The 14,235-nt window shown below is 35.0% G+C and overlaps 1 protein-coding gene across 1 annotated transcript; it reads left to right on the forward strand.

The window, feature by feature from the left end:
• Positions 1-351: 351 nt before the first annotated feature.
• LOC111044050 (eukaryotic initiation factor 4A-III) lies at positions 352-12,770 on the forward strand (the record flags this gene model as incomplete). The annotated part of the gene is given in 8 exon segments (XM_039426339.1): positions 352-554; positions 2,491-2,623; positions 3,226-3,359; positions 5,264-5,352; positions 5,637-5,775; positions 9,221-9,336; positions 11,633-11,868; positions 12,683-12,770. Coding segments are annotated over 8 exon segments (1,067 nt in total), but the record flags the coding sequence as incomplete, so codon positions are not given.
• Between the last annotated feature and the right edge of the window lie 1,465 nt (positions 12,771-14,235).

A 14,235-nucleotide genomic window follows, 5' to 3' on the forward strand; every position in this document is an offset into this window, starting at 1 on the left:
GTTTAAGTGATTAATAATATTATTTCGTTTCAATAGTTTACACATTAACTTTAATTTTAATATCTCTTATTGCTTTATAATTTGCTTTATTGAAGCCGCTATTAGTAAAGTTTGTACCTAGAAAGGAGAATTCCTCAGAGATAAAGCTAAAGTCATCTTGAACATTCCACTTCACTTATTTATTATTTAGCGTATGGCGCTACGATAGAAATGTTATCTAACACAAGTCACACATATAAACAATGAAGTCATCCACTTCACTATTCAGTAATGATAGAGTTTTTTTAAATTGAAACCAGACGACGGCTTGTATCTTACCCAATCAACTCATATTTGTATGTTCACTTACAGGTTTCGAAAAGCCTTCAGCAATCCAACAGAGAGCTATCAAGCCGATAGTGAAAGGCAGAGACGTGATAGCTCAGGCTCAATCGGGTACTGGTAAAACAGCCACATTCTCCATTGCAATTCTGCAGACTTTGGACACTCAGTTGCGCGATGCCCAGGTGTTGTGTCTCTCACCCACCAGAGAACTCGCCGTACAGATACAAAAGGTTGGTTCAGTTTTTCATTTAATTTATTTATTAATTAATATATTAATGTCATTGTCTATTCAAAAAAAATCGTCATACATATAATTCAATATAAATAATATTTCATAATTTTCATAAGCAATATTCATAATAATGTAAAGGATAATCAGCCTTCAAACAGGTTGTGATGACTATATAGGCATCTCGCTAGCAACCATTCTTTCACCTTAGCCTAGGGTCTCTGCCCTCTGTGGGTTGGGGGAGCTTTAAGTCGAACATCGTACACAAGAATTTTTTGAAAACCAGAATACACCCACAGTATCCCTGCTTGTCGAAGGAGGCGACTAAAAGGGACCCCCTTTTCAAAGCCTCTCTTCCAAAACCCTTTTTCTTCTTCTTAATATGCTTTGGAACTTTTCATTTCTAGAATGGCACTTTTTCCATTGACTTGGCTTTGTGTCATTCTTTCTTCCTTTTTCTATATGTCGGCCTTCCTAGGCCATATTCTTACTTCTTCATAGGCCAACCCAAGGTGTGATGTGGACCGTGCTGATAGGTGGTGCTTTTATATGTTGTCTCTATCGGTGCCTGCAGGATACCAGGCGCCCTCCTGTAGTATATTTAGCCTTGCCTGGACATGTTGGGCTCTGGGTCGAATCCACTTCCGTAGCTATTCGTGGGAACCACATGAACAAACCAAACCCCAAGGCAACTCCAGAAGTTGCCTTACCTTCAAACCCATCGGGATCTGCCCCATCAGGGCAGGTTACTCAATCTGAAATTGGTGCTTCAGGAACACATGAGGTTCTGTTGCACTCTTATTTATTTATTTATTTATTTTTATTGCCAATTCATAAATTAATAAATTTATGAATAATTATGTAGAGACTATCAACATTGAGAAGGCTTCTACTGATCAAAGAAGGGCGGCCATCAAGGCAAAACTCCTTGGGAGAGGTGATGCTTTTGATCCTGCAAAGTCTCGGAGGGGCAAAAAGAAATAAACCAAGAGACCAGAGATGGGTGAAACTCCAGGCACAAACGTCGATCAAAATGCTGAGTCGAGGGTGGCCAGGCGCCCTAGAGGCAATTTGGCGACCCCTCCCTCAGCGGAAGGACCTTCAAAAAAGGCCAGGAGTGGAACTCACTTGGATCACGAGGACCAATCAGTTTGGAGAGACTGCCAAGCATATCACACTGGATTGCGAAAGACTAGGGGCAGGGAGAAGGGCTCTGTTTGGCTGTAAGCAACCAGGTGATGAATGGGTAGCTAGTATAGTGAAAACTCCTGGATCATGTAAAGGACACAGGTATTGGTTTGCCCAAATAACGTACTTGGGACTCCGGTTGACGTGTGAGGTTCTTTGAACCTTTAGATCCTTGAATCCGTCCCTTCAAGCATAACATAACTTAACATATCATAGCCTAGGGTCCGGTTTCTAGGACACTTAATAAATCAAATTGTCCATCTAAAGGTTTCATTTAATAAGATTTGTTCATTAGATTAAATAAGAGTCCCAGCTTACGAGTGGGTGAGATTCCAGGGTAGAAGTTCTGTAATCATCCGGGTTGGATTTTCAAGTTATTGGAAACCATTTCAAGATTCATCTCACCTTAGGCCTCGTGTTTCACGCGGATGCTGAAGATCTGATGATAAGTTCGAAGGATTATAAAGCGGGAAGGAGTATTATTGTTTGGCAACGATTTAACTTGGTAACAAGAAAACTGAGAATGTACAGTGTGTCATTTCGACTTTTTGTATAGTCTTTGTGTCATTTAAAAAAAATGATAAAGTCATTCTATTCTATGCTAAGAGGGAGCTCTCTAATTGCTATCTGCATACTGCAACCTTTCAACTTGAATTTATCAATTTTCACTCGAATCGAAATGATAAATATTGAGATTTAACTTTGCTGTTCCATCTCGCTATTATTTAAATTGTTGTTGTTTTTCTCAGGTCATTCTTGCTCTTGGTAATTTCATGAATGTTCACTGTCATTCCTGTATTGGAGGAACAGGTTTGGGAGAAGATTTGCGAAAATTGGATTTTGGTCAACATGTCATATCTGGAACACCTGGAAGAGTATTTGGTATGTAGCTTTGTTTTTCACCTCTAGTCACTTTTATTCCCGTTATTAATATATTTGTAAGGAACTAAAAACATTGATGCTCATAGTTTTGACTAAAAACTTACTCGGTATTTTTAAGTGAGTCTATTCAAGGTTTTTGGAATTTTCCAAATGCAGTAGATGTTTATTTAAATGATATTGTTGACTTCAATGTAATGTAATAATTGTCAAAGGTTTAATTAATTATTCGAAATTATCACCATACAATTCTTGCAACTGACTAAGATTAACAAAGAGTATTGAGGAAACAGGTGATAACGGCCTAGTTATTCCACCTTAGAGACTGCATTTGGTATTTTGTATTTTATTTTTCAAATGCTACATTGATCAACTTCAAACATGTTTGAGATCCAATGTATTTTTTTAGAATACTTCATTCTTACAGGATTAGTTTCCTAAAATCATGATATTAGTTATTTATTTTGTAGATTTCCAATAAATATTTCCTACTTTTTCTCTTCTTCAAAAAGCCTTATTTTTATGCTGGGATTCATTTAAGAACTGAAGTACAATAAGTTACTGCCAAATTGATTTTGAATAATTGTGTTATTCTGTATTTGCAGATATGATTAGGAGACGCGCTCTGAGGACAAGGAACATAAAAATGTTGGTACTGGACGAAGCCGATGAAATGCTGAATAAAGGTTTCAAAGAGCAAATATACGACGTATATCGATATCTTCCACCAGCAACTCAGGTCAGTTTTGATCGTTATTAATATTTAATTGTTGATCGATGTTATTTCTTTCTATTTTTCTACTTGAAATTAGTATTAGCAGTGGCGGCTCGTCCATTAGGACTCTTGGACGCCACCCTCCAATTGTAATTCCATTTTTTAAATTTCCTTCAATCTTTTGAAAAAAAAATCATCTGAATTATACATTTTTACAAATTGTATTTGAATCTAATAAGCCGAAAAAGTCCGTGGAAATGAGATCAATGATCTGCGCTTGAAATGAAGCTGACAGTGGACACAGTGGGGCGTTCGGCTGTGAGTCCGGGAATAGCGCTATCTTCTACAATGTCAACATCTTTCAGTCAGTCAACGGCTGAAACTGTGACTATGTACGATTTGCATGGAGAGAATATGACCATTTTGGACTCCATCCAAGTGAACACACTAGTACTAGTACTGTACGGTAGAGCGCTCTCTACTTTACCGGCTCTCAACAAGGTCTATAATACAGGTGTATTTTTAATACAGGTATGATACTCGTGTTCCTTATGGAGCGGCCATTATGTGGGGTGTTCATGGTGCTACATTTGAAATTCCAATCTGCTCATAACAAAATCATGCATTATGCTTTTTAAAAACAATATTCTGGTTCAGATAATATAGTCCAGTCGAAATAGACATAAAAAAGGGGTTATATATATATATATATATATATATATATATATATATATATATATATATATATATATATATATATATATATATATGTGTGTATATATATAAGGGATTATATAGTGACTGGACTAATATGTAAATTCAGGTTTTCGATTTTTTAATAATGGAATTTCAAAAGTAAATGGTTCAATAATTCATTTTTTTTATTATTGAAAATTGTTCTTATTCTTGTAACTTGTTATGATTCATAAGGCATTGGGACAAAAGGCTAACCTCAAAAACAGTTTGAAGTTCCCAATCAATTACATCTAAAATCCAACAATTCAGTTCGTAGTTGAAATCTAAATATTATTATTCTGTCGGAAGAATTTATTTTACAATTCAAAGCCAAGCAATATTCCTTGAACAATATAACAAAATAACAATAACACATCATGTTGTTCAATCTATAATAACAGCTGTTAAATTTGAAAATTGGTGAACTAAAACCTCATAAAATCAAATCAAATTGCGATTTTGCAAAGCATCACGGGATTGTGTCATGACCTGTATTTATAGACCTTGGCTCTCAAGGAAAATGGATATTCTCATTCATGGAAATTGAATAATTATAAGTAATCAAGAATCATATTTGATTTGATTTTGATGTTAGACTAATTTCTTCACTCGGGAGTTAGTTACTGTATATGACATTATTTATTCTCAATCATCTTTTGTTCAAGTTGAGGTGGGAAATACCTAAGTGGGTATCACTGATGTACATTAGTTTAACGCAAAAATGACTTGTTGTTTTGCTGGTTCGTTTCGTGTGCGTTCTTGAGCGAATTTAGGTTAGAATTTTCGATTTCGCATGTTTACGCAAGTTATAATTTCTCTTATCTATCACTTCTCTAGCTTCATCTAGTACAGCCTGCTAATTTTTAAGTTCCAATACAGGGTTTAAAAAAGTTGGAAAGTCTTTTCACACCAAACAGTTGAATAGCTAAAACATTACACTTTAGCTTGATAACTTGATATTTTGAAGAGGTTCAATGTAATATATTTAAAAAAAACTGGATCATTTTGGCTGTCAGGAGGTGGTTTGTATTTTTTTCATACTGCCTAGAATCACCTGAGTATATCCACGAGTATTAGTATACAGTATTTTCATTTATTTCAATTACACTATTTCCTCTACTCTCATAATATCCATTGATGAGTGTATTGTAGTAATTAAAAATTTAATCTAAATAGCTGATTTTTCATTCCAGGTTTGTCTGATCTCTGCTACACTCCCCCATGAAATTTTGGAAATGACCAGCAAATTCATGACTGACCCCATCAGAATCCTTGTAAAACGGTAAGTCTTTTCTAGCTAGTTGTAAAAATTAATTTCATCAGAATTTCCAATTCATTTTTTAATTATAAAATGTATTGGTAGGTTGTGGTGAACCCGGGACCTTTCGTTTACAAAGCCAGGGTCTAAACCAATTGATTATGGCCACTACGATCATTATTGATTCCAAGCTAATCAAGAAAATCATTTTAAATATTCTATGTATAGGCATATTTTAATCTAACTTCAAAAATTAATTTATTATATGAATTAATAAAAATTAACTGTTTTTTTTTTGTTTGACACAGTGATGAACTGACACTGGAAGGAATCAAGCAGTTCTTTGTTGCCGTTGAACGCGAAGAATGGAAGTTTGACACACTCTGTGACCTGTATGACACACTCACTATTACACAGGCTGTCATCTTCTGCAATACTAAGCGAAAAGTAAGTCCAAGCCTTGTGTCTTATCCGTTGACAATATTATATGTGTGTGTTTTGTTTATAAGTTATTATCAAAATGATTATTTCAAAACGATTATCAAAATGTATCAACAATTACTCTTCAATTTCATTAATATGTAATCTTTTTTTTAAAATAATAATAAGTTTTATTTCGACAAAAAAACAACTAAATTTACAGACTTCTTTAACTATTTTATTTACTAGTTTTGTATTGTTATTTTCGAATAGTTCATCCGCATTTGGTGTCATTATCATCGCATTGGTTGTTGAGATAATATTTGCACTGTTATTTTCATATATAGTGAGGTCCACGTTATAATGGCAGTGGAGAAATATAGGAGAAAAATGTTGCCGATCCTCTGTCTTGTCAATGCCTTCTACAGACGGTAGCTGATACAGGTTTATTGATGTAATATTTTAGTTCATTTTTGTTTAATCAATTAAGCCTATATTTTATTTTTCAATAACTTCGAAATGAATGTTCATGATAAAGATACAATATTTTGTTAATTAATTAATATCGTGGACCGAGCTTTGCTCTGGAGTACAAAAGCATAAAAAATGTATTACGAAAGAAGAAATTATAATAACATTCATACAGAAATGTTCTATCTAATCACAGTAAATAGAGATTATTTCCCAAAGGGAAGGCAAAAATTTCCCTCACAAAGGCCCAGTTGCACAAAAGCCGGTTAGATTTTAATTCAGATTAACTTCACGTGAACCAAATCAGAGAAGACCACTTCAAAAAGATGGATCTACTGGAATTAATCAGGATTGAAAATAACCCGGCTTTTTTGCAACTGGCACTAACTAACTGATTGAATGATTACAAAAGTTCAACAGCTGAGTCATAATTTTGACACAGTCCCACACACATGAACTCGCTCACTCACTTCCATCCCCAACAGACGACGAAATAATAATTATTATCAGCTGTTTTTCCAAGGATGATTCATAATTATCCTTTTAATGTCATTCAGCGAGTTTTCCAAGGGAAGAGACCTAGTTCAATCGAATCTTCATATTATATGTTCTTCATACTACTATGTTCTGAATTTCGTGAGAATCGTTAGAGCCGTTTTCGAGATCCGGTGAAATACAAACATATAAACATCTAAACATAAAAACAGAAGTTGCTCGTTTAATAGTATACGATTAATTCTACATTGTTAAAAGACGATCTGGCAACAGAGCAAAGGGAGAAAGAAATAGCGCTATCCGCTTTGTTGAATGATAGACAAGGATAGCAATACCATTGCTAATCAAACACTGCCCTCACTATAGTCACGTAACGTATAGTAACGTGCACCTCACTATAGTCATTTGCATTTAGTGCCATTTTGATAACTATTCAATATTAATGAGTTAGCCTGGCATTTAAAACTTGGGGCACCATCTATTTTTCACTCCATTACCGTCCTTCTGTCGTTGATTTTAAATGTAAGGAAAAAAATATTTTCTTGCATTTGTTGAAGTGTATTCTTCAAAATTGAAGTGCTCAGTGTAAACTGCATGTCGGATGTCAGCAATGAACTGATTAATATTAAGTGTTTACATCGCAGTTCGTAATAGGTAATAGTATATTTCGCACCTAGGGTCGAAAATGTACGTTTTCCGGCTCGAGATCGCGGTTTTCAAGTTCGAGACGAAGTCGAGAACTTGAAGCGTTCGAGAGCCGGAAAAACATTTTTGCCCGTGTTGCGAACGCTATTTTTCGCCACACCAAAAAAAAAAAACTTCCCAATATATAAGAAATTGAAAAATAAATAAAATTCAAACAGCCTATTTTGATAGTTTGAATCTTGGTTATGACAACTTTTACTGTCAATTAATTTCAATATTACTAATTAGTAATTTACAATAGTGACCATATTTTTATACTATTAATATTTCGAATAATTGTTTGAATTTTTTGAGCTCGCGCTTTGCGCCCGGTGCAATATCTCATGGAATAGAATTTTCATTACTATTTTGAAATAATGTGATGAAAAAATTAATATATTTGCATATTTCACAGTTTTGTCTCAAAATATATCTAAATAATTGATTGAAATTTAAATTACGGTAACTAATATAAAAAATAGCTAATAAAAGTCGAAATTCATCGACAAAAAAAAATGTCATTGACCGAGATTCGAACCTAGATCGTGTTTGTTTTCACTGAGCTACACGCCTTTATGCTCTCGGCTATTGCGTATTGATGAATGTGGGAGCCTGACTGATAACACTTAGCGTACACGTAATGCTGTACTGTGAACTAGACTTCTAAAGAAGATTACTTCACTACTAAAAAGCGTACAACAGTCATGGCTCATTTTCACAACAAAATATTGCTCTGAAAACATTCGAAGATTCAATCTTGAGTGGGCCTAATGTTTTCTCTATATGGTTTAATATTGAAGAAAAATTATCTAAAAGTTTTAATAATGAGTTACGGAAAAATTACTAGGAATTTTTAGTCAATGCTGAGTTTCACCAGTAGGCTTACCTTAAACTTCAGATCTCTGCTGTATTTTCTTATTATTATTGTTGATTGTATTGCATTAAGAAGTGGAATTCGATAATAAAAAAGAAACAAATATTACTCTACCTCACTTTTAAATATTGATACAATTATTGTACTTTGATTTCAAATTCGATTCTTCACTTTTAAATACTTGCGATATGTACCTTTCTGACAATGGACAATGCAGCTAACATTATATTGTTGAGGCTATGGAGATATCATCGTATTCTATTGTTTGATATCAAAAACACAATAATAAATATTAAATTATGAAACAGTAATTTATAAAATATATTATAGACATAATACCGCGATTCACGATACATATTATATAGATTATTACAGTTGTTATGAGATTATCTCTCTATGATTTTTGTGAGATCGGACACGATCAGCTGTTATTCAAGGTCATTTTACAGCCCTAGGGCCGTAAAGTTTTACCGGCCTGGTCGGAAAACAATCACTTTCGGCCTCAATATGACGCACGTAAACCAGCTCATTACATCCAAGTGTGGCGAAAAAAAATATAATATGTTTGATCAAATTAAGTGTATGTGTATCATTCCATAATAACAACCATTTGTTTCATGACTTCTGTAGCATTTTCAGATTTTCGCTGTATTGAACGAAGAATATATTTGACAAATCACTTGACTCTAGATCGAGGAATATTATTTCAATGTTTGAAACTTGAGTTAGCTTCCAAGAAAACTGTTTTAATGAAATAAAAACGCTGAAATGTAGTCAGTTTTGGTACAGGACCATGGTATGGTGGCCACACAGGTCTCATCATCAAGCTGACAGTCGAGCTGGCATAAACCTAACTTTTTTAATCTTGCACGATTGTACTTTAATATCACTTAGCATTTCCATCTTCAGTTTCTATTTATAAGAATTTAATAATTAATATTTTTCTAGGTGGATTGGTTGACAGAAAAAATGAGGGAAGCCAACTTTACAGTCAGTTCTATGCATGGTGATATGCCTCAGAATGAGAGAGATACCATCATGAAAGAATTCAGATCAGGCACCAGGTAATTATCAATTTATTCATCGACTTATTCACTTGAAACTCAGTTTTTAGTTTTGTTTTTCGCCATGTAAACTTGACGTCATAACTGGACGATATCATTTTGTTCTGTCCACACTGCTTTTCCAAGTTGAACCTGAATTTCCGTTGCATGAAGTTGACTGTCAGTGGCCATTTGCACTATATACCTTTAATGCTAATCCACGATTACATGTATGTATGGTTGCATTTATTATAATGTGTTTCATTCCGGGTTAGAACAAACTGTTGATATAATATCTCCATTTAAACCGAGTTGCTGCATATGGACCTTGATGGTTTAGAGATGAAGCACGGGATCAATGTCCAATGGCTAGCTGAGCAGCTGAGTTACCAACCTTACATTTTAGCATGTATTGATAAATTCGAAGCCTTTCATTTAAATTTATAAGTTAGTTCTCTATAAATCAACAACGCTAGAACATAAAATCCTATGACATTTAGTTCAACTTGTTTCTCGTCATTGTATAGTTTTCACAAGTATGAAAAATAAAACTGACACCTCAAAGGACTGTTTTAAGAAAATTGAAATAAATGCTAGAAGAAAGACTGCCACTCTCCAGACATTTTGAATTGTCACATGTTTCGCTGTTCTGTTCATGTGACGTAGACCATTTATCATTGTAAGGAATCCTATGACTTGATGCTGGTTTTATTGGGTCATTTCCACTTCATCAATATATCTGTTGATCAAGACCAGCCCGGATAGTCAATTTCAGTACGTGCAGTTTTCATTACGTCTAGTTCCAGTTGCTTCTTGAAGTCCATTGGATACAATAGGCCTATTTATTATTCAATTCTTAAATTATCAAATAATTCTAGCATATAGGTAACCGTCCACTGGAACCGTATTCAACCAATCCGTTCGGCCGTTGGATCGGACGAATCTGCCGGCCGTTAATTCGGTCGAATATAGTCGTTCATTGGAACCGTTTACGTCACTCTAGTTGCCAATTATTGAATTAACTACTATCATAGCCACCAAAATTTTTCATAAACAATGATTATGTTGAGATTTTGAAAATCGAATAAACAAATATCCACTAAATTAGTTATTCATTATCAAGCAATCTTTGTTCACAGATACCCGAGTAGGAAAATTTTTGAAGAACTAAGGGTACCCACACTTAGGCAGTTATATGTGATAAAGATTGTTTCGCATTTAAATAAAAATATAAGTAATTTAGAAATAAGGCATACACCATACCAAACACGACCAGCAGTATCAAACATTTTTAATATAAATTTTATTAAGTTAGTGGTGTGTAGACACCAATTCTCTTATTTTTGTAATATATTTTCGAACAAAGTTCCAATTATTTTCATAAATACAAAAATTACTAAAAAACTTCTTAAAGAAATAAATATATGGGTTGAACAGAATATTTTTTATAGACTACCTAAATTCTAATAGTTTCATAATTTCGTTACCAGCTCCATTTTGGTTATGTGTTGAATGAGGTTTCTTTTTTTTTGTCACTGTACTACCTATTGGATTTTTGTTACTTTTAATTTCTTTATTTATATAATTTAATTTCCTGTATGAACTCACAGCCATCGCACAAGTTTACTTTGATGGCTGTGCCAAGTATGTGTAAAAATGTATTTCATCTCATTATTGTATTGTACATTGGCAAATAAAATATTCTTCTTCTTCTTCTTCTAGATTCCTTTGATCATCACAACAATGATATCTTTTGTCTCGCATATCCCACAATGGAACATGCTCTTGAACCAAACTTATCAACTTTTCATTGTCCATAGTTTTTACAACTTTATGAAACAGAACAACTTTAAAAAACAAACAAGACTGTGAAACAATTTTAGGTTAGGAACACTTTGTTGTCTCAGCTCGACTAGTTTGTTGGGCCAGATTAGAGCCGGAAAATCCCATTCAATTCGGATCGGAAAATTGATCAGCTGGAGCCTATGAACCCGTTGCAATGGACGAGCATCTATTGCTTTATTTGTTGGGGGATCGTTCGGTAGTTTTCGACCGATGCTAGTTCGGACGAAAACAGTTCTAGTGGACGGCCCACCTATTGCCATCTAAAAGCAAAAAGCCAACTCCTCATCCTAACTAGTGTGCAACGGTATACACTATTGAAGTGATGAGAAGATACCTATTTTTTGTGTGTGACCGGGCGGAGTTAGGGAAGCCAACTGCGCATGCCTGACTGCTGTGATCCTAATTATTAAATTACGTCATGCGTGATTGATTGAGTGACGTATTATTTATGACTTGATTGGTTGTGTTTCAGTCGTGTGCTGATCACGACGGACGTGTGGGCGCGAGGCATAGACGTGCAACAGGTGTCACTGGTGATCAACTACGACCTGCCCAACAACCGTGAGCTCTACATCCACCGCATCGGTCGGTCGGGTCGCTTCGGGCGCAAGGGTGTCGCCATCAACTTTGTCAAAAGCGACGACATCAGGATTCTGCGCGACATCGAACAGTACTACTCCACGCAGATCGACGAAATGCCTATGAATGGTGAGTGCTACTCTAAATTATAAAACAGTATCTATGGTTGGCCACTAACGGTAGGACATGTATGATGAACATTCATGTACATGTTAATTATGCACACACATATGTTAATCATCGCAGTGGCGTATCCAGGAAATGGAACCTAAATTTTTTGTGGCTGGATCAGCCATAAAAATTAGCATCAAATGCCATGTTTTCGTTATATTGTACTATGTAAGTCGAGAAATATATAAGGGATGAGAGAATAACACTGCAATAGCAATGATAATAAATTATCAATAATAATTATTATCTATTTTCTTATAGACAGTGAATGGTCTAGTGCGTACGGACTAGACAGCAGGGGATAGAGAAACTACAGATAGCACTTCAAAATTAGTTCAATTTTTACCATCAATTACTTTAAAGAAATTTAACATAACTCATATTTCTCTAGTTGATTATAGTTTATTAAGTTTTATGCATGTCCTTAAACAAAGCTCCAGCCGCTTCTTCTAGAGAGTGAGTACCCCTCAACATTTCACAGCTCAACTCACACTTACGCGACTCAGGTCGAGATGAGACTCGACTCTAGTCGAGAGCATGTGTTTCCAAATGGTGACACTCAGACCAGTCGATTCTAGTCTCCGCGACGTCACCATTTGAAAACACATGCTCTCGACTAGAGTCGAGCCTCTTCTCGACCTGAGTCGCGTAAGTGTGAGTTGAGCCAACTTAACTCTACATCCAACTCGTGCTTTAAAGATCATCATTATAAAACTGTTGTATAAACTACTATTTTGTATTTGTTTCTAATAAAATTTTGTTTCTGTTACAGTGGCTGATTTGATCTAAGACGTCGTCCTTTGATATTATGATGCAAACTACCTGTAAGAAAATAGAATAGTTTTGTATTATCTCATTAACAAAGTTCATTTCATTCATTATGAATATTCTTCAATTTTCTCACAATCTTTCACTGGTTGATGATTATCAATATTCAATGATGTTTCAATAAATACCCTATAACAAAATAAAATGATTTATTGTTTATAGATTAAATGTCTCTGATGCAATAAAACTACTGTTTTAATAATTTGACATAACAGTGCAATGTCATGTTTTGAATAGTTCTTGTTCATTACACCTATTCCTCCTTGTCCCAAGCTGTGATATATTTTATACTTTAAAAAAACTATAGTACTATACCACTACCTCCGTAATTAAACAAAGCCATAGTGCATGACAGGTGGTTAATGGTAACGCCAGCACAGGTAGGGCTCCTACACCAATAAAAACACTAGCTGATATAGATCAGCTGAAATCAACAATTTTTTCTACCTGTGCTGACGTCACCAGAATGCACTATGGCTTTGTTTACGGAGGTAGTGACTATAGTCACGTTCAGTATGAGCAGCTACATGCAAGTCACATTGTGTTTGTAAGGCTCTTTCCATATTTTGCTTTTGGCTTATGCATGATCTGACTTGCACTTTCACATAATACACATCCAATGTGATCATACCCTAATCACAGTATACATACAGTATGGAAACTTGGCTAGTACCCTGACGCCAAAATCCGCCATCTTGTTAGGCCGCATTGTAATAGTATTGATGGTAGGTTCGGATCACTTTAATGATCCGGATCAATTGATCTCGTTCACTGACACGAGCCAATCGGAAGACCAGGATTGGAACTTCCCAAGGTCACGTGACGTGTCTAGTATTTGCGTCATGTAAAAAGCATTGGTTAGATAGGCGTTTGATTACAAGTTTCCATTCTGTGCCCTAATGCCCAGCCCACATGTTAATCCAGTAAGCTGGCCCAGCCTATGTGACCAAGGCCAGTGTCCACACATCCACACACTGCACTGGCGTTGGTCGTCATTGGCCTTCATTGCACTAACGTATGGATGCGTCATGAGACAACAAACTGAAAATCAAAACCAGGATTGAACTTCGGTGCTTCAGTGGGCGTTTTGCCAACTACAATGACAAAATTACTAAGTCAATTTTTATAAACTAATAATTCAAAATACTAGTAGTTCTGTGAACAGTACACCTCACGCAGTTTTCCACAAGTATCTGATATCACATGTTTACCGACTTCTCCAGACATCTGCGTAATGCATGCAATGAATACCGTAATCCACTTGTCAGCTGATTGATTATGAATAATTATTCCATAGTCTGATTAATCAGACTATAATAGTCTATCTTCAGAGTAGATGATTTATATAGTGGTATCGGAGTATGAAGGAAATTCCTTTTCCTTTCATATTATCCTTAAAATGCAAAATTTCAAAAAACATTGTGTATACATCGACGCGCAGTTAAGAAAGGAATATTCCTGCCAAATCTCTTAAAATTCTATCAACGCGTTGATACA

The sequence above is a fragment of the Nilaparvata lugens genome, chromosome 4, assembly GCF_014356525.2.
Source record: "Nilaparvata lugens isolate BPH chromosome 4, ASM1435652v1, whole genome shotgun sequence".
Lineage (NCBI taxonomy): Eukaryota > Metazoa > Arthropoda > Insecta > Hemiptera > Delphacidae > Nilaparvata > Nilaparvata lugens.